At 39.8% G+C, this 18,932-nt stretch overlaps 1 protein-coding gene across 1 annotated transcript in view; it reads right to left on the reverse strand.

Moving 5' to 3' along the window:
• Positions 1-18,932, reverse strand: part of ROR2 (ROR family WNT receptor 2) — a 198,529-nt gene that overhangs the window by 55,608 nt on the left and 123,989 nt on the right. Inside the window, exon 2 of the mRNA XM_089677152.1 lies at positions 544-621. Coding sequence (XP_089533278.1) covers positions 544-621 — 78 coding nt within the window. The remainder of the gene's footprint in view (positions 1-543; positions 622-18,932) is intronic.

An 18,932-nucleotide genomic window follows, 5' to 3' on the forward strand; every position in this document is an offset into this window, starting at 1 on the left:
AATGAATGGGCAGCAAAGTGGCTAAATGGTTAGCACTTCCGCCTGGCAGTACTAGGGTCAGTGGTTCAAATCCCAGCCACGGCACCTCCTGCCTGGAGTTTGCATGTTCTCCCTGTGCCTGTGTGGGTTTCCTCCGGGTACTGCAGTTTCCTCCCACACTCCAAAGACATGCTGGTAGGTTAATTGGATCCTGTCTAAATTGGCCCTAGTATGTGTATGTATGGATGTGAGTTAGGGACCTTAGATTGTACACCCCTTGAGGGTTAGGGACTGATGTGAATGTGCAATATATATGTAAAGCACTGTGTAAATGGACTGTGCTATATAAGTACCTGAAATAAATAAATAAATAAATCAAAAAACATGATAGTCCTCATCAGGCATTGAAGAAAACAAACAAGAGAAATACTCAAAGTCATTATGGCACTTTCCAAATAACCCTCTTTGCTACTGTAAAACAATAAAAACAGAAGCATACTGCAAAAGAAGAGAATGAAAAAACTAAAAGTAGAGTTTAACACAAAAACAACTTGTTAGACTTACCTGGTGGAGTTGGAACAAGCCTGTCTTGACTATCCACTTGACCCAAAGGTTCATTTGAATCTGACAAATCCCTTTCACCTGAAATAAACATAGCATGTCAATTAATTAAATAGCAAATTTTTTTAAATTCAGGTTCATACTTCCCTAGATGCACATATGTGCATCAATGCTTTTAAGCCCTCATGCACACTTGATGTTTTAACAGCGGCTGTTTTTAGCTTTTGACGCTTTTTTTCTACAGCCAGTAAACTCCCCAGCATGTTATCCTATGTGTCCATGCACACATTATTATTATTATTATACAGTATTTATAAAGCTCCAATAGTTCGCTCAGCGCTGTACATTACAAAGGGGGACAGAACATGTGACAGAACAATACCAATACAATGCAAAACATGAGGGGATCGAGGGCCCTGCTTTTTCGAGCTTACAATCTAGGAGATAGACTGTAATCAATGTTTTTAGGCTGAAAAAAAAACTTAGGACTGGTGGGTTTCTAGAGGAGTTTTTTAGCTGTAAAAACACTCTAACGCTAAAAAAAACACGGCAAAACGCAGTAAAACGTGTTAAATTGCAGCAAACCAGCATTTTTGGACTTTTTTTTACTTAAAAAAAAAATTGGGGGGGTTAAAAAAAAAACAACACAAACGCGAAAAAATGTCACTGAACGCTAATACAAAAACGCAAAAAACTCACATTTTTAACGTGACTTTACACAGCTAATGTTACCAGCATTATTAAAACACCCAGTGTGCATGGAGCCTGAAGGTTCACACAAAATAAAATAGCAAGGTGATTTAGTACCTTTGACTGCATTGAATAATCATTACAGTTTGTGTAATGTTTTTCAACAGATTAAAGCCAAACCAAGTCACGTAAAAACCCAACTTAATATGGGCCAGTAAAACACTTCATAGAAGATGCATCAGAAATTTTTAGATGAATTAGTTAGCACAGAAATATTGTTGATATAAAGTATATTGACTAAATTACAGTAAAGGAGAAGTTTGGGGTGACCAAAAGCAAACATACATACTAACCTCCATGCTACAGCATTGGTCTGATGCTGCAGCTGACCCTCCCTGGCTCTAAAGCCTGCCATACATAGATCGAAATTCAGCTGGTTTAGCAGGGACTGGATGATTTTGGATCCATGTGTAGGCAGGCTGGTTGTACATACTGTAAGTCAATCTACCAATCAACTTCTGTATAGCCAGCCAAAATTTCCACATGATCAGAGTTATAGCCGGCAGTGCTGATCAGTGTATTTTGACAGCAAGGAAGTCTCCCTGCTGTCAGAATACAAAGGCACAATGGGAGGATTCTCCCATCCACATTGAAGTTGTGGATAGGGGATTCAAGTCAGTTTTTTTCATTCAACCAAGTGGTTCATTGTATGGGCTGCTTAGAACCAAGAACTGAGTGATCACATCACAGCTGATCACTCAATTCTCGATATTGCCAGAGCAAAAAGCAATGACTGTCGGTCACCGGCTCTCTGTTCTGCCCCTCCAAAGCTTACGGGTGCACCAGGTAGGGGGCAGGAGTGGCTGCTTCGGGCTCTCAGTGGCATGCTGAGAAGCTGAGCCAGCTGACGATCAGGCATCTGTGTGGATCCCGGCATTATTGTTGGGATTCTTTCAGAGCCTGGAATGGCTCTGCGAGGTCAGCCGACAGCAGGCTGGGTGACAGGAGATCACAAATAAGTCTACTCTTGTGGGCCACAAGAGATTATGATCAAAAAGCTTTAACTAAACTTCTCCTTTAATAAGGGGCATGAAAGAGGAGAAGCCTAGCTGAACAAAATATGTTTTCCCTTTAGAGGAGGCGAATAAAGGGGATTGTATAAATACAAAAGTGGTCCTAAAATAATGTATAATAATGTATAAAATGTATAATAATAAAAGTAAACCTGGTTCAAAGTTGTTCAATTTGAAGCCACTGAAAAAGATAAGGGGGTACTATGCTGCTAGAGAAAGATTTTCTGCATTCGGAAGGGGTTATTTACAGTAAGAGCTGTGAAAATGTGGAACAGTCTTCCAAAAGGAACTCATTCTAGCCATTCTATATATATAATATTTAACACTGTAGATGGTTGAGCCAGAAAAAAATACCTTGGATTAGAAAGGATTTTTTCCTGTTAAAGTAAATTATACCAAACATTATACAGTTTTGTTGTTATTTTTCTGAATCAGTTTAAGATTTAAGGTTTTGAGGATGCAGGTTTTGTTTATTATTATTATTACTAGTAGTAATAGTAGTAGGAGTATGTATATAAATATTTTGGTTGAACTCAAAGTCTTCAACCCATGTAACATACCGTAGATATCAATACATAGCACAAATGCTCTTTTGCCCTACTGGAGCACATGTTTGAAAAGCTCTTTACAACACTGTCACATTTAGTGACCTTTCAAAACATTCTGAGCTGATTGTAACCTTCTGCCTACCCCCACCTCTAGGCACACACTGACTACAAAGAGTACACATCCAGACACAATGACATCAAGCAGAGAAGGGGAGTCACACAGTGATGTGACAGGGCTGCTCTAGGTAAATGACCCTGTAAGTGTCTTCAATGAAATTGCTGTATTTTAGCCATTTAATCACTGCTGTAACCTAACACCTCACAGACTGTGAGTACTGTTTTACAAAGCTGACCCTTAACACTGCAGAGGTTACAGTTACAAGAGGCCTTTGACATACCTATTCCTCAGACTTTCCTAGAAATGTCTCAGACTGAAAGGAAAGCAACGCATGATAATAGCGAGAGTTAATTTACATCCATATAAAAACCTTGTACAGGGATCTGAATAAATGCAGATTTCATGCTGAGGAGTTCTAACCATTATTGAGTTGCTGCACATTATCTGGATTGGAATGCCAGCACAGCCTCATTAAAACCAATCCGGCCTGTTAAACATACGTCTATTCACATTCTAATTTCATTTTGTGCATCCACTAATTTCCGTATTACTATAGAGCCTTCAGGTTCAAGATTTGTCGTTGGCCAGGCCGAGGGGTTCTACTGTTACATAAAAACATTTGTAATCAATTTCAGGATTGCTTTCTTTGGCCAGCTACAAAATGTTTATTTTCACAATGTAATGGCACAGTACTAAGGAAAAAATGACTTGCTCCAGCATAACTACAATGGGCGCATTGTGCACTCAGACGAATACTCATAAGTGCTGGTTTAAATATATATTCTGTGTACCCATGGGTACACTCTGTAGAAAAAATTTTCTGGCTAGAACGTAAAAACAATTGATGCATGTAAGGCAGGATTTAGTGAATGGTGGTGAATGGTGTAGTCATTACAGTCTATCTACAAATCCAATGGATGATTGGCAAAAAGAAATAAGTTTTATATAAAGAGGTCATACTATATATTGATGCTCTCATTACGCTGCTGACACCTTTATGCAGCTCTCCTTAAATAAAATGATTAGATAACGCTTTTTTTAGGATAAAAATAGTTTTTTAAAGGATAACTGTACTTTTGCATTTAGTAAAATTAAGTTATTTCTCCAAGTGCTGGGTAGAATACCACCTACCCTCCCACTGCACAGATCCATACCTACCTTAATATCACCATTGTTCCACAGTCTTTTGCCTCCTGGCAATAAAAATCTTTTTTTGAGTTAGCCAAGCCTGCACATTTGCTTCTAATAGACTTCTACTGACCTGTCAACCAAGGTGATTTCTTGACAGCCAACACTATGACGATTTTAGGGAATGCAGAGGACCCAGCAATGATATTAAAGTAAGTACAGATATGTGGAAGGGGAGGTTGGGTGGGATTTTGAATTAGATTTAATTTTTCAGGCTAAGAATATTTACATAAAAATGTACAGAAAACACCTGCTGATCCTGCCAGAAATGAAGTGCCCTTGTCACTTCCTGTACACTTAGCTGAAAGCACAAACAATGTTATCTTCCTTCTGCAAGCCACTATTTCCCCCTACCCCACGTAAGCATGATGAAAGAGGAAGACGTTTGAAGTCCAGCCTGGATGACAACCATGGCTCCCTCCTTAGATACAGTGGAGGTGTAAGCATAGCCACCCAGTAAACAAAGCCACCCTATCACAGAAAAAAGTGAAAACTGCAAGATTAACAGGTGTAAATAAATGTAAAAAAAATCAGCTTTAAAAAAATAATTACATAAATAAAAATGCTGCCACCGTATCTGGGGACTGAAAAGCGGCAAAATATAATTTTTTTTAGTGATTTTAATACGTTTTAAATATAAACTCCAGGCACAGCATTTAATCCAGATATTTTATTAATTAAAATATTTGTGTATTTTTTTAATAAACGTACCTGGACTTGTCGTCATTTTCGTATCCCCTATATATACATAAAACCTAACTCCTGCATATTTTTATTGCTCACCAGCATGCTTTAAATGTTATCCACCCGTAAAGAAAAATGATCCCACCAGAGGCTTTACTGCGCAAGTCACTTTATCTTTATCTAGTTGACCCTGAAGTACATTGACAATCCCCTGGCATAAATCTTCACTTAACAGAACACTTGAGAAGGGGTCATGTTATTCATTTCATTCCCTTCAAGTGGCAATGTATGCAGCTGTCTCACTGTCACAGTGCTAACATGATGCTTCCACAATAGACAAGCCCAGATAATTGCATCTATGCATGTGATTAAAACCCTCTTGGCATTCAGAGAAGTGTATTCAGGTCCTATCTATTCACTGAGCTTATTTTCAGTCATGCAATTCAGTTCCACTTCAGTGCTTAATAAATTAGCCTTTCAATTAGCCTCTTTTTAAAGAACACTTGGAATTATCTTTCAAAATGTTTATTATTATAAAAATTAATATTGTTATTATTATTATTACTCTTATCCCCCTCCGGATATACAAACATGTACAATTGGAATATATTTGTCTTTGCACACAGTAATGATGTATGAACGCCAGATCTTCCTAGCACAAAGTTCCTGCCCAAAAACATGTGAGTATGGTCCATATAGTGTGCATGATTACATGGATTACAAAAAAAAAAAAAAAAAAAATATATATATATATATATATATATATACATAATGCCTATGTGCAGGAGCTTTGAATTAAAAACTATGAAGGTCCATTCACATTACGAATCATGCAATCGAAAGTTCTGTGCAGTGCGACTTTAGTCCATTATTTAGAATGGGCTAAAACCGCACCACTTTGCATTAAAGTAGTGCACAGATTACTTTTGGAAATGTACTGCAACTGGATTGCATGGTGCTTTTGTACTATGTGATCTGGTGGGCACATGCACTGTGTGTGTGATCTGCGATTGGCGTTTTAGTTAACATTGCAGTGATATCATTGACAGTGCATTCTGAATGCAGTGCGGTAAACCCAAATGGAATGTAGGTTTCCTGCACATCATTCTTTTGTGAACAGGCCCTGAAAGTCTGCATTCATATATTAACTAAAAAAGTTTCTATGTACAAATAACTGTAATTTTACAAATTTACTCTAAATAAACTTGCTAGTTATTGACAACTGCAAACAAACAACATCACTGTTGGCTTAATCACACTATGTGCAGTGACCTGCCTTTTTCTGCACTGGATTAATACAGGTCACTGCTAGGGAAAATAGAAAACAATTGTTTTCTATGTGCTTGTTCACACCACCATTAGGGCACATAGAAATCATCTATGTACTGTTCATACCAACACAACTAGGGCACATAGAAAACAACCGTCTTCTATGTGCTTGTTCACACCACCACATCTAGGGCACAGAGAAACCTGTTTTCTACATGCTTGTTCACACCACCACAACTAGGGCACATAGAAAGTGCTTGTTCACACCACCACAACTAGGGCACATAGAAAACAACTGACTTCTATGTGCTTGTTCACAGCGCCACCACTAGGGCACATATAAAACAACTATCTACTATGTGCTTGTTCACAGTACCACCACTGGGGCACATAGAAAACAACTGTCTTCTATGTGCTTGTTCACAGAACCACCACCAGGGCACATGTAAAACAACTGCCTTCTATGTGCTTGTTCACAGCACCACCACTAGGGCACATATAAAACAACTATCTTCTATGTGCTTGTTCACAGCACCACCACTGGGGCACATGTAAAACAACTGCCTTCTATGTGCTTGTTCACAGCACCACCACTAGGGCACATATAAAACAACTATCTTCTATGTGCTTGTTCACAGCACCACCACTGGGGCACATGTAAAACAACTGTCTTCTATGTGCTTGTTCACAGCACCACCACCAGGGTACATGTAAAACAACTGCCTTCTATGTGCTTGTTCACAGCACCACCACCAGGGTACATGTAAAACAACTGCCTTCTATGTGCTTGTTCACAGCACCACCACTAGGGCACATGTAAAACAACTGCCTTCTATGTGCTTGTTCACAGCACCACCACTAGGGCACATAGAAAACAACTGCCTTCTATGTGCTTTTTCACAGCACCACCACTAGGGTACATAGAAAAAAACTGTCTTCTATATGCTTGTTCCCAGCACCACCACTAGGGCACATAGAAAACAACTGTCTTCTATGTGCTTGTTCACAGCACCACCACTAGGGCACGTGTAAAACAACTGCCTTCTATGTGCTTGTTCACCCCACCATCATTAGTGCAAACAGAAAATTGTGTTTATTCATACCTCAATGCCGATGTGATGTGCAGTGTGGACAAATGAAGCATGTCTGCAGTTATCCAAAGTGCACTGGATGGCACCCCATGTCACCACACTACTGTGCAGAGATGTGAATGAAGTCCACTATGTGCCACTTCAAATGAAGTTAAAAAAAGAAAAAGAAAGAAACAAGTGTGATGTGCTAAAATGGGCATTGCACCACTCCCTACCAGAGCAGACACTGGCAGTTTTACCATGCGGATTTCACTGCTAAGGAAAATAGCCTAGCCTTAAGAGACACTGGTTCAACAAACAAGATGGCTGCTACCACTGGGCTGAACAGTATTCATTTTTTTAATTAAATAATACTAAACACTCCTTAATAAAAGTTAACTTCCATCTCTTTAAGATGCACAATCATTTTTTTATTAGTTACATTAGCTTCTAAATTTATTTTTAACATTTAAAGTTGTGTGTGCAGCTTTCATTTGTTCATAGCGCTTCTCTGAACTTTTGGTCGGGGAAGTTGCATAGAAGAACCACCCAAAGCTCTGACGTCGGGGCTACGTGTCCAATGATGTCTTGTGTGCAACCATGATCCTTTGGATGCAGATCAAGCAAACAGCTGTCAATCATGAGCTGATAGGTGAAGCAAAGAACAGAGGTATACTGCTCAGACAAACAGTCCAGATCAATCCACAACAGGTGCAGGCTCTGGCTCACCACCACACACGATGCAATAGGAAGAAGGGTCAGCCACACACAGGAGGATAGATGAATATAGTTTGTATTTATTAATCCATAGGACACACAAAACACCAGGACATGAATACACGACCTGTTAATGCATTTCACACGATCTTGTGCTTAATCATATTATCAATCAATTATGATTAAGCATGAGATCATGTGAAATGCATTAACAGGTCCTGTATTCATGTCCTGGTGTTTTGTGTGTCCTATGGATTAATAAATACAAACTATATTCATCTATCCTCCTGTGTGTGGCTGACCCTTCTTCCTATTGAAAGGTGAAGCAGCCATCTTGTGAAGGAGCTTCCGGCCTGTGCTTGTGCGTGGCTGCACACTTTTTGTGCAGCTGCAGCCTCAGTCAGGAGTGTACACAGAGGGGTGGCTTCATTGGGGTTCCAGGTACATCCTGCAAGGCAGCATAGTCACCTTGTAGAAAGAAATGTCCCTTATCAGATCTTGAATTTGCTCTGCTAGAGGATACATTGCCTTGAAAAGAAAGATATGCTGAATTTTTACAGCATGTGAGTGTATCTCACAAATTACAAATTAAATTTATGTAACAAGGAGATTCAAAAAGGTCTCCCTCAAACAGAAGTTCACGGGGAATTGACAAATGTCTATACAAAAATCAAAACCATTTACCTGCATATGTTCTCCAGATGTCCCTGAATCAAAATTTGTAACAAAATAAAAAGTCACTCACTATTTGCTTCCGTTTATGGCTGATTTACTTCAACATGCTGCTCCAATCAGGTAGGAAGATTGACCTTCTGACCCATCACTACAAATAACTCAAAGTACACAAAACATTGTGTGCAATTGCTACTTATTAATGATGCCATGATGATCTATTAACAGAGATTTTGATAGTTACAATGTGTCACATATGATGGTGGACACTGGTTTTGAAACAATGTCACCATCGCCAACTTTCATTCTCCTATTTAATATTTAAAATGCCACTTGGACTAATCATGCCCAAATAAAACTAAACCAATAAAGGACATAATTCTTAGGATTTACAGGCACACCAGATGTTAAAACTTTACACCCTGTATTAGGAACAGAAATCCACAAAAAGAATATATTATTTCTGTAAAACCCTTCTAATATTTTCTTCATAAAAATTAACTTTTTTGCCCTTCTAAGAAAGTCCAGCCTTTAGTGCACCTTAGACAATAAGCCTAGTGTACACTTTGATTTAGCTGCCAAGTTGATTACTTTGGCTGTGAGAGAAGACGGCTACTTAGCTAGCTGAATCAAGTTCTTTCATTGCAATGTGGCCTTTCTTCCCCCCTCCCATAGCCTCAGTATTCCTGGCAACTGATGGCACAGAGGGTTTGGCAGTTATGTCGAGGTGGTAACCAGCTTAGAAAGCTAAAGGCAAATCCATATGTTCATTTACTCTGTTATGGTTAATTTGATGCATCCTGGCATGCTGTTTGAACATTCATTTTTACATTCTATTCATTTTAAACCTGTTTAGAGGGCAACCTTTGTAAAAAAAAATGACGATTTAAAATTAAATGCTTGCTCTTGTTCATTTCCTTTAAGTAAAGCAGGCCCTTTGTGTAATTAGAAACCAAGGTGCATAAAAAGAAAAGGCCAGGAAATATTGGACATTTTTATTTAATTGCCATGGAGGATTTATCTGTATAACTATACAGACTTTTAATAAGGCAGCACTAAATATACTGTATATATAATGTTTATTAAATATATAAGTTTTTTCTACAGAAAGTAAACTGACTTTTTTGGTTCAGCACACATCCAAGCATTCTTAGCTACTGTTAAATATATATAAAATGTCAGCCTTAAAGTAAACCTAACACAAATAAGATCAATTCTAATGAAATTATTAAAAAAATTATGTATAAATCGAGCTTACTTTAAGGGCCAATTCACCCTGGTACATTATGGTAAGACATGTTAAAACTATGGTGCATTGTGGTACAATTCATTTTCAATGCCACTGTAGTACACCACAATACACATGGTGTGTGCTGAATGTTAAAGAAAAATTGTTAAAGAAAAATTATATGTCCAACTTTTGTGCATTAACCTCCCTGGCGGTATGATTATTTCAGATTTTTGGTGCTGAAAGCGGTACCATTTTTTTGCATGGAAATATGTATTTTTTTTATTGTAGGCTGTAATTTTTAGGAAAAACTCACTGAAATCTGTCCGAACAAGAGTCTAGTAAACATCCCGGGTATGATAAAATTTGAAACACAAAATCATAAATTATAATTTAATAAATAATCATAAAAATAATATAAAAATAATAAAAAATTTAATTCAATAATATAATCAAACCAAAAACACTGAAATGTGAAATATAGCGCCAAGTTCGCACATCTCTGAGCAAAGTTGCAAAATCGTTTTCAGTGTCTGATGACGAATTTCCCCCACGAATCATTATCACTCAATTCTGCAAGTGGTTCTGATTTACTATCGCTGTTCTCTAGCTGATCTAAACCGCTTTTGACCTAAAGGGACACTTTTTGGACACCATGGACATTTCTCAGTTTCCAGGCAGAAAGAACAGACAAAATGCAGGCAGGGCACAGGACAAAGCACTAGGGACAATATGTATGTGAAATTGGTTGAAACAGCAATGTTTTACTATGAAAAATGTAAAAAAAAAAAAATGACATTTTTTAAAATTTTTAAAATTTCCCGCCGCCGCCGGCGGCGGCGCCCATACGTCCCGACGTCACAGGGACAGGACACAGAAGCCGGATGCCGGCATCGGCCGGAGGAGATGGCCGGGGACGCTGCAGGGGACACATCGTGGGAGCGCAGGGTAAGGTAAGTGAAGACAACATGCCGGAGCAGTGCCGCAGGGTAAGCCCGAGTGTAGCTCGGGGTTACCGCTTTTGGTACTGAAATGTTACCCCGAGCTACACTCGGGAATACCGTCAAGGAGGTTAAAATGAATGGGCTGCCTTATCTACAGATCACTTTGATGTGTGATTTTAAATTAGGGCCCATTCAGGCTTTGCTTAATGAATGTGTTATAGCCCAATGTGTTATCACATGATAACACATTGGCCCATAACACCTTCATGAATGCAAATCATGAATAGGCCCTAAATGAAAATCACACATCAAAGTGATCTGTAGATCCAGAAATATAAGTTAAATAAATGCAAGCCATGACTCTTCAAGTTGAACTTGGCTCTGTGCCCTCCGGCCCCTGGAGCTCCTCAAATTGGTGATGGAAGACCTCTCTGAAAATTAAGGATACTTAGGGTGGGACAGGAGAGGTTCGCCCACAGGAAAAGTGGAGATTTCTACATAATTTTGGCTGCCTATATCTCTTGAACTACTGATCACTTTTTGCATGCAGGTCAGGTGTTCAATCTGAATCGCTCAGGTTTTGGAAAGGTCAGTTTGAGAAATCAGTATGAAAATATAAACTGTAACACAGAAAAGAGCTGCATGCATTTAACAGTTGTGTAGTTAGGACTGTTTGTGCCTTTTTTTGAGTTGTTGTGTATGATCTAACATATTCTGTATATGTTAAAGTACCGATTCCTGATACAAGAACTAGTTTGCGATTTCCTAAAATGCTGTCATCCTAAGCTTCAGTCTACTTAGTGCTTCAGAAAATCCAGTCCTCCCTAAGCACTGTTTATAGACAATGCCAACATGGTCACCCTGGTGCTCATTTGTAACATTGCTATTTAATTTATTAAAAATCCTGTTGACTTTTTCTAGAGGTACAATTGCTGTTTTGTATGCCATTATTTATATAGCTTTACTTATTCTGTTCAATGCAAAGTATATATTACATTGCCCAACAATTCACCTCTGTCAGCCTCCTGATCCCTTATGTACACAGTTCACATTGTTTAGTTAATCTGCTAAATGCCTCAAATTCTTACTCCAAAAACAACAGTTCTCCTTCACTCAAACTATATTTGTTCTATGTGGCGAGAACAACTTTTCGGTAGATTTGCTGATAAATTGATGGAAGCCAGAAAGACACAGAAAGACACAGAACTGGCAATCTACGCAAAGATTTATTCTATGGACACAGGGAGAAATATTTACAAAATATAGAGCAAAAGTGTGTTTTGCAGACATGTGCTCATAGTAAGTATATAACTATTCTTTACCTATGTATTTATTTAGTTAGTTAGTTCATTTATTTACAGCACTGATATATTTTGCATTGCTTTACAGAATGCTGTGAACTATCCTTATCAGTCCCTACCTTCAAAGGACCAAACCATCTAATGTTTCTATCACTTGTAATAATGTTTGATTATATTTGGAGGACATAGCTTTAGGTGTAAGTATTTCTTCAGACAATGTGAGAGCTCAGCCAATATTGTACACAGGGTTTGTTATGATATGCACAGTGCTTTGCACCTATGCTTTGGGCACTTAGCTGGGGAAGAATTTAGCTATGAAGTCTAACTGTGTAAATAATGGGATTATTTTACAGAGGTGGTGAGAAAGTTAGTTGTGATGTACATATTTTAATAAAACATCTGCAGCTGAAAGCAGAATAATAAGGAGCCTAGACTACACTGAAATTTGCATATTTTTCTACACCTAATTTACTCTATTATTAAATCTTTACTTCACTTTAAAGTTTTGTGCAGAAGTTAACAAAGGTATATCTATATACAGTATCTCACAGAAATGAGTACACCCCTCACATTTTGTAAACAGTTTATTCTCTTTTCATGTGACAACACTGAAGAAATGACACTTTGCTACAATGTAAAGTAGTGACTATACAGCTTGTATAACAGTGTTCATTTGCTGTCCCCTCAAAATAACTCAACACACAGCCATTAATGTCTACACCGCTGGCAACAAAAGTGAGTACACCCCTAAGTGAAATGTCCAAATTGGGCCCAAAGTGTCAATATTTTGTGTGGCCACCATTATTTTCCAGCACTGCCTTAACCCTCTTGGGCATGGAGTTCACCAGAGCTTCACAGGTTGCCACTGGAGTCCTCTTCCACTCCACCATGATGACATCACGGAGCTGGTGGATGTTAGAGACCTTGCGCTCCTCCACCTTCCATTTGAGGATGCCCCACAGATGCTCAATAGGGTTTAGGTCTGAGATATGCTTGGCCAGTTCATCACCTTTATCCTCAGCTTCTTTAGCAAGGCAGTGGTCGTCTTGGAGGTGTGTTTGGGGTCGTTGTCATGTTAGAATACTGCCCTGTGGCCCTGTCTCTGAAGGGAGGGGATCATGCTCTGCTTCAGTATGTCACAGTACATGCTGGCATTCATGGTTCCATCAATGAACTGTAGCTCCCCAGTGCCTGCAGCACTCATGCAGCCCCAGACCATGACACTCCCACCACCATGCTTGACTGTAGGCAAGACACACTTGTCTTTGTACTCCTCACCTGGTTGCCGCCAAACACGCTTGAAACCATCTGAACCAAATCAGTTTATCTTGGTCTCATCAGACCACAAGACATGGTTCCAGTAATCCATGTCCTTAGTCTGCTTGTCTTCAGCAAACTGTTTGCCGGCTTTCTTGTGCATCATCTTTAGAAGAGGTTTTCTTCTGGGATGACAGCCATGCAGACCAATTTGATGCAGTGTGCGGCGTATGGTCTGAGCACTGACAGGCTGACCCTACAACTATTCAACCTCTGCAGCAATGCTGGCAGCACTCATACGTCTATTTCTCAAAGACAACCTCTGGATATGATGCTGAGCACATGCACTCAACTTCTTTGGTCGACCATGGTGAGGCCTGTTCTGAGTGGAACCTGTCCTGTTAAACCGCTGTATGGGTTTGGCCACCGTGCTGCAGCTCAGTTTCAGGGTCTTGGCTAGGGGCATATTTACCACAAGGAAAACAAGGCATTTGCCTAGGGCAGCATTTTTTCAGTGGGGGCAGCGGCATTTTTCTGGGGGGCAGCGCCGCCCCCCAAAAGAAGGGATGGAAGAAAGGACACATGCAGCATGGGGACCAGGAGGGATCTGATAGGGGCTGTTTGATGGTGTAAGCAGAGCATGACTCTTGTTCCTGAGGATGTCTGGAGCAGAGCTCTGAAGGTGAGTGTCTTCTCCCTCACCAGGGTGGGGTGGGGGGGGTTGCCAGTGTATGGGGGGCGGTATTAGTTAAAGGCTCTTTTGGGTGGGGTGTTGTTGGTCAATGTCAGGCTCTTTTCGTGGGGGAGGGGGGTGTTTGTCAGTGTCTCCGTGGTGGGGGGAGCCAATTTTTGTGTTGCCTAGGGCAGCACAAAACCTAAATACACCACTGGTCTTGGCAATCTTCTTATAGCCTAGGTCATCTTCATGTAGAGCAACAATTCTTTTTTTCAGATCCTCAGAGAGTTATTGGCCATGAGTTGCCATGTTGAACTTCCAGTGACCAGTATGAGAGAGTGAGAGCAGTAACACCAAATTTAACACACCTGCTCCACATTCACACCTGAGACCTTGTAACACTAATGAGACACATGACTACGGGGAGAGAAAATGGCTAATTGGGTCCAATTTGGACATTTTCACTTAGGGGTGTACTCACTTTGTTGCCAGCAGTTTAGACATTAATGGCTGTGTGTTGAGCTATTTTGAGGAATATACAAGCTGTTATACAAGCTGTCCGCTCACTACTTTACATTGTAGCAAAGTGTAATTTCTTCAGTGTTGTCACATGAAAAGATAGAATAGAATATTTACAAAAATGTGAGAAGTGTACACACTTCTGTGAGATACTGTATATATTGAGTTGGTCCACCCTTTGCAGCTATAACAGCTTCAACTCTTCTGGGAGGGCTGTCCACAAGGTTTAGGAGGGTGTCTATGAGAATGTTTGATCATTCTTCCAGAAGTGCATTTGTGAGGTCAGGCACGGATGTCGGACAAAAAATGCCTGGCTCGCAGTCTCCGCTTTAATTGGGCAGCACAGTGGCTAAGTGGTTAGCACTTCCGCCTGGCAGTACTAGTGTCGCCGGTTCAAATCCCAACAGCACCACCTGCCTCGAGTTTGCATGTTCTCCCTGTGCCTGCATGGGTTTCCTCCGGGTACTCCGGTTTCCTCCCACACTCCAAAGACATGCTGGTAGGTCAATTGGCTCCTGTCTAAATTGGCCCTAGTATGTGTATGCATGAATGTGACTTAGGGACCTTAGATTGTATGCCCCTTGAGGGTTAGGGACTGATGTGAATGTACAATATATATGTAAAGCGCTGCGTAAATTGATGGTGCTATATAAGTACCTGCAATAAATAATCCCAAAGGTGTTTCATTGGGTTGAGGTGATGAGGTGAAGGCAAGTCAAGTTCTTCCACCTCAAACTCACTCATCCATGTCTTTATGGACCTTGCTTTGTACACTGGTGTGCAGTCATGTTGGAACAGGAAGGGGCCATCCCCAAACTGTTCCCACAAAGTTGGGAGCATGAAATTGTCCAAAACGTCTTGGTATACTGACACCTTAAGAGTTCTCTACACTGGAACTAAAGGGCCAAGCTCAACCCCTTAAGCACAACCCCACATCATAATCCCCCTCCACCAAACTTTACACTTGGGACAATGCAGTCAGGTAAGTACCGTTCTCCTGGCAACCACCAAACCTAGACACATCCATCGGATTTCCTGACACAGAAGCGTGGTTTGTCACTCCAGAGAACACGTCTCCACTGCTCTAGAGTCCAGTGGTGGCGTGCTTTACACCACTGCATCCGTCGCATTGCACTTGTTGATGTAAGGCTTGGATGCAGCTGCTCACCCATGGAAATCCATTCCATGAAGCTCTCTACACACTGTTGTGCTAATCTGACAGTCGGCAACTTCTGCGCACTGTGCGCTTTAACATGCGCTGAGTCTGCTCTGTCATTTTACGTAGCTTACCACCTTGTGGCTTAGTTGCTGTTGATCTTGATGGACTTATTGCACAGGTAGCAACCTATCACAGTACCACGTTTGAATTCACTGAGCTCCTGAGAGTGACCCATTCTTTCACAAATGTTTGTAGAAGCAGTTTGCATGCATAGGTGCTTGAATTCATACACTTGTGGCCATGGACGTGATTGAAACACATGAATTCAATGATTTGGAGGGGTTTCCCTATACTTTTGGCAATATAGTGTATATAAATTATATATTTATATATATATATATATAAATATATACAGTTGTGTTCAAAATAATAGCAGTATGTTGAAAAAAGTGAATAAAGCTCAAAATCCTTCTAATAGCTTTTATTTCCATACACACAAATGCATTGGGAACACTACACATTCTATTCCAAATCAAAACATGAAGAAAAATATATCAAATTTGTGTTGTTCCTCTAAAAACATTGAAGAAAAGTGAATATTAGACTGTTCAAAAAAATAGCAGTGTTTGTATTCTTCTTTACAAACACAAACATTCACTATATAAACTGAAAAATGTTTGAAGATTTTGCTTTCCTTTGAATCACTTAATTAATATTCAGTTGTATAAGCACTGTTTCTGAGAACTGCTGTACATCTGTGTTGCATGGAGTCAACCAACTTCTGGCACCTGTGAACAGGTATTCCAGCCCAGGATGATTGGACTACATTCCACAGTTCTTCTCTATTTCTTGGTTTTGCCTCAGAAACTGCATTTTTGATGTCACCCCACAAGTTTTCTATTGGATTAAGATCTGGGGATTGGGCTGGCCACTCCATAACGTCAATCTTGTTGGTCTGGAACCAAGATGTTGCACATTTACTGGTGTGTTTGGGGTCGTTGTCTTGTTGGAACACCCATTTCAAGGGCATTTCCTCTTCAGCATAAGGCAGCATGACCTCTTCAAGTATTCTGATGTATTCAAACTGATCCGTGATCCCTGGTATGCGATAAATAGGCCCAACACCGTAGTATGAGAAACATCTCCATATCATGATGCTTGCACAACCATGCTTCACTGTCTTCACAGTGTACTGTGGCTTGAATTCAGTGTTTGGGGGTCGTCTGACAAACTGTCTCTGGCCACTAGACCCAAAAAGAACAATCTTACTTTCATCAGTCCACAAAATGTTGCTCCATTTCTCTTTAGGCCAGTCAATGTGCTCTTTGGCAAATTGTAACCTCTTCAGCACATGTCTTTTTTTCAACAGTGGAACTTTGCGGGGGCTTCTTGCAGATAGCTTGGCTTCACCTAGGCATCTTCCAATTGTAACAGTACTCACAGGTATTTTCCTGGAATTGATTGTTGGCTGAGTCCTTGCCATTTTGGCTATTCTTCTATCCATTTGAATTGTAGTTTTTCGCTTTCTTCCACGTCTTTCAGGTTTTGGTTGCCATTTTAAAGCATTTGCGATCATTTCAGCTGAGCAGCCTATCATTTTCTGCACTTCTTTATATGAATTTATATATTTTCCCCTCTCCAATCAACTTTTTAATCAAGGTACGCTGTTCTTCTGTACAATGTCTGGAACGACCCATTTTCCTCAGAATTTCAGAGAAATGCACTGTAACCAGCATGGACAACATTTGCTGCCTTCCTTCCTTAAATAAGGGCAATAATTGCCATCTGTTTTTCAAAGAATGAATTACCTCACTAATAGAACTCCACACTGCTATTATTTTGAACATGCCCCTTTCAATTAGTGATTCAATTACACAGAATCAGCAGCATGCATGTCATGACTGTTGGGTCTGTTGGATTTCTATTACTCTACTACACCTGCTAGTAAATTATTTGCCATGTAGAAATATAATTTCTACCAAAAACAGTGATTGATCAGGTTAGTGATGTCTGACTGCTATTATTTTGAACACAACTGTATATATGCACTGATACCGACACTCGTGAAAATGTTCCCGATACCTGAAACCAATACTTTGCAAAATTTATGGACTCAAATTGCACCACAAAGAATAGCATGCGATTTTAACAGGAATGCAGTGCCATCCCTGTCTGAGTTGCACGTGGTTTCCTCACCACTCTTGTGTGAACCCAGGCTTGTCACTGGCATCCCTGCACTGAGAGGAGAGAAAGCTGAGGGAATTTCAGATCGCCAGATTTTCCTTCTGTGACAGCATGGGTTTGGTGCAGGTAATTTTCCCACACCACTCCTGTGTGAACCCAGACTTGTCATAACCTGTGTGGAAACCACATGCAATTTGGATAGGAATTGCATTCCTGTTCAAATCGCATGCTATTGTTTTCAGTGCAGTTTGTGTTCATACATATTGAACTGACGCAAATGACACCGCAATGTATCGGTACTCGGTATTGGCGAGTACTTGACAGAAAGTATCGGTATTCGTGCTTACCGATCAAAAAAGGGTATCTATGTATCCCTTAAATACATTCTACAGTATATATAATATACAATATAAATCTCCTCTTAAAACTGACACTGATGTGTTCTTGACTACAGGGACAAATAAGGTATTTCCTTCAATTTTCTTTGTTTTACCAAGTTGCATACTAAAAGTTTTACCTGCTGCTGTGTGCAACATGGTAAATGCTCAAACGTTCTATGATAATAGCTTCTACAATAATTTAAAGTACATTCCACACATTAGTTTTATATATTGTGATCATAACAGATAACCTTGGGCCAAATTTGGCAGAAATGTAGGTAGGTGTATTTCACCAGCCATAATCTATTGATTTACAGACCTTCAAAAATGTAGACACATTAATGGCATAACTCTGTTATATGTAAGTTAATGGTAAAATCTCATGTAAATAGGAGGCTAGCAGATTTTATAAATAAACACAGACCTTCTGTTGGAGGTAATGTTTACACCCCTCTATCACTGAAGGGAAGTTTCTGTATACAGTTTCTTCTAATGCCTTCATCAGGAGAACAGCTGCTTGCTGTAATTGTTAGTCGTGACATGGCATTGTTTATATGGAAAAAGATCTAATGTGTTTGATTTCTTTGGAAAGGGAACCAGTCTGACAGTTCCAATGCAGGTGTACGTGCTTATCTTGTCTTAGGAGGCAGGTGACACCAGTGGTGGTCCACTAAGTTAGGAAGAAATAGACTACTTGGCTGCACATTTATAAACA

The sequence above is a fragment of the Staurois parvus genome, unplaced genomic scaffold, assembly GCF_062004578.1.
Source record: "Staurois parvus isolate SC_StPar_1 unplaced genomic scaffold, SC_StPar_1.0 ptg000178l, whole genome shotgun sequence".
Lineage (NCBI taxonomy): Eukaryota > Metazoa > Chordata > Amphibia > Anura > Ranidae > Staurois > Staurois parvus.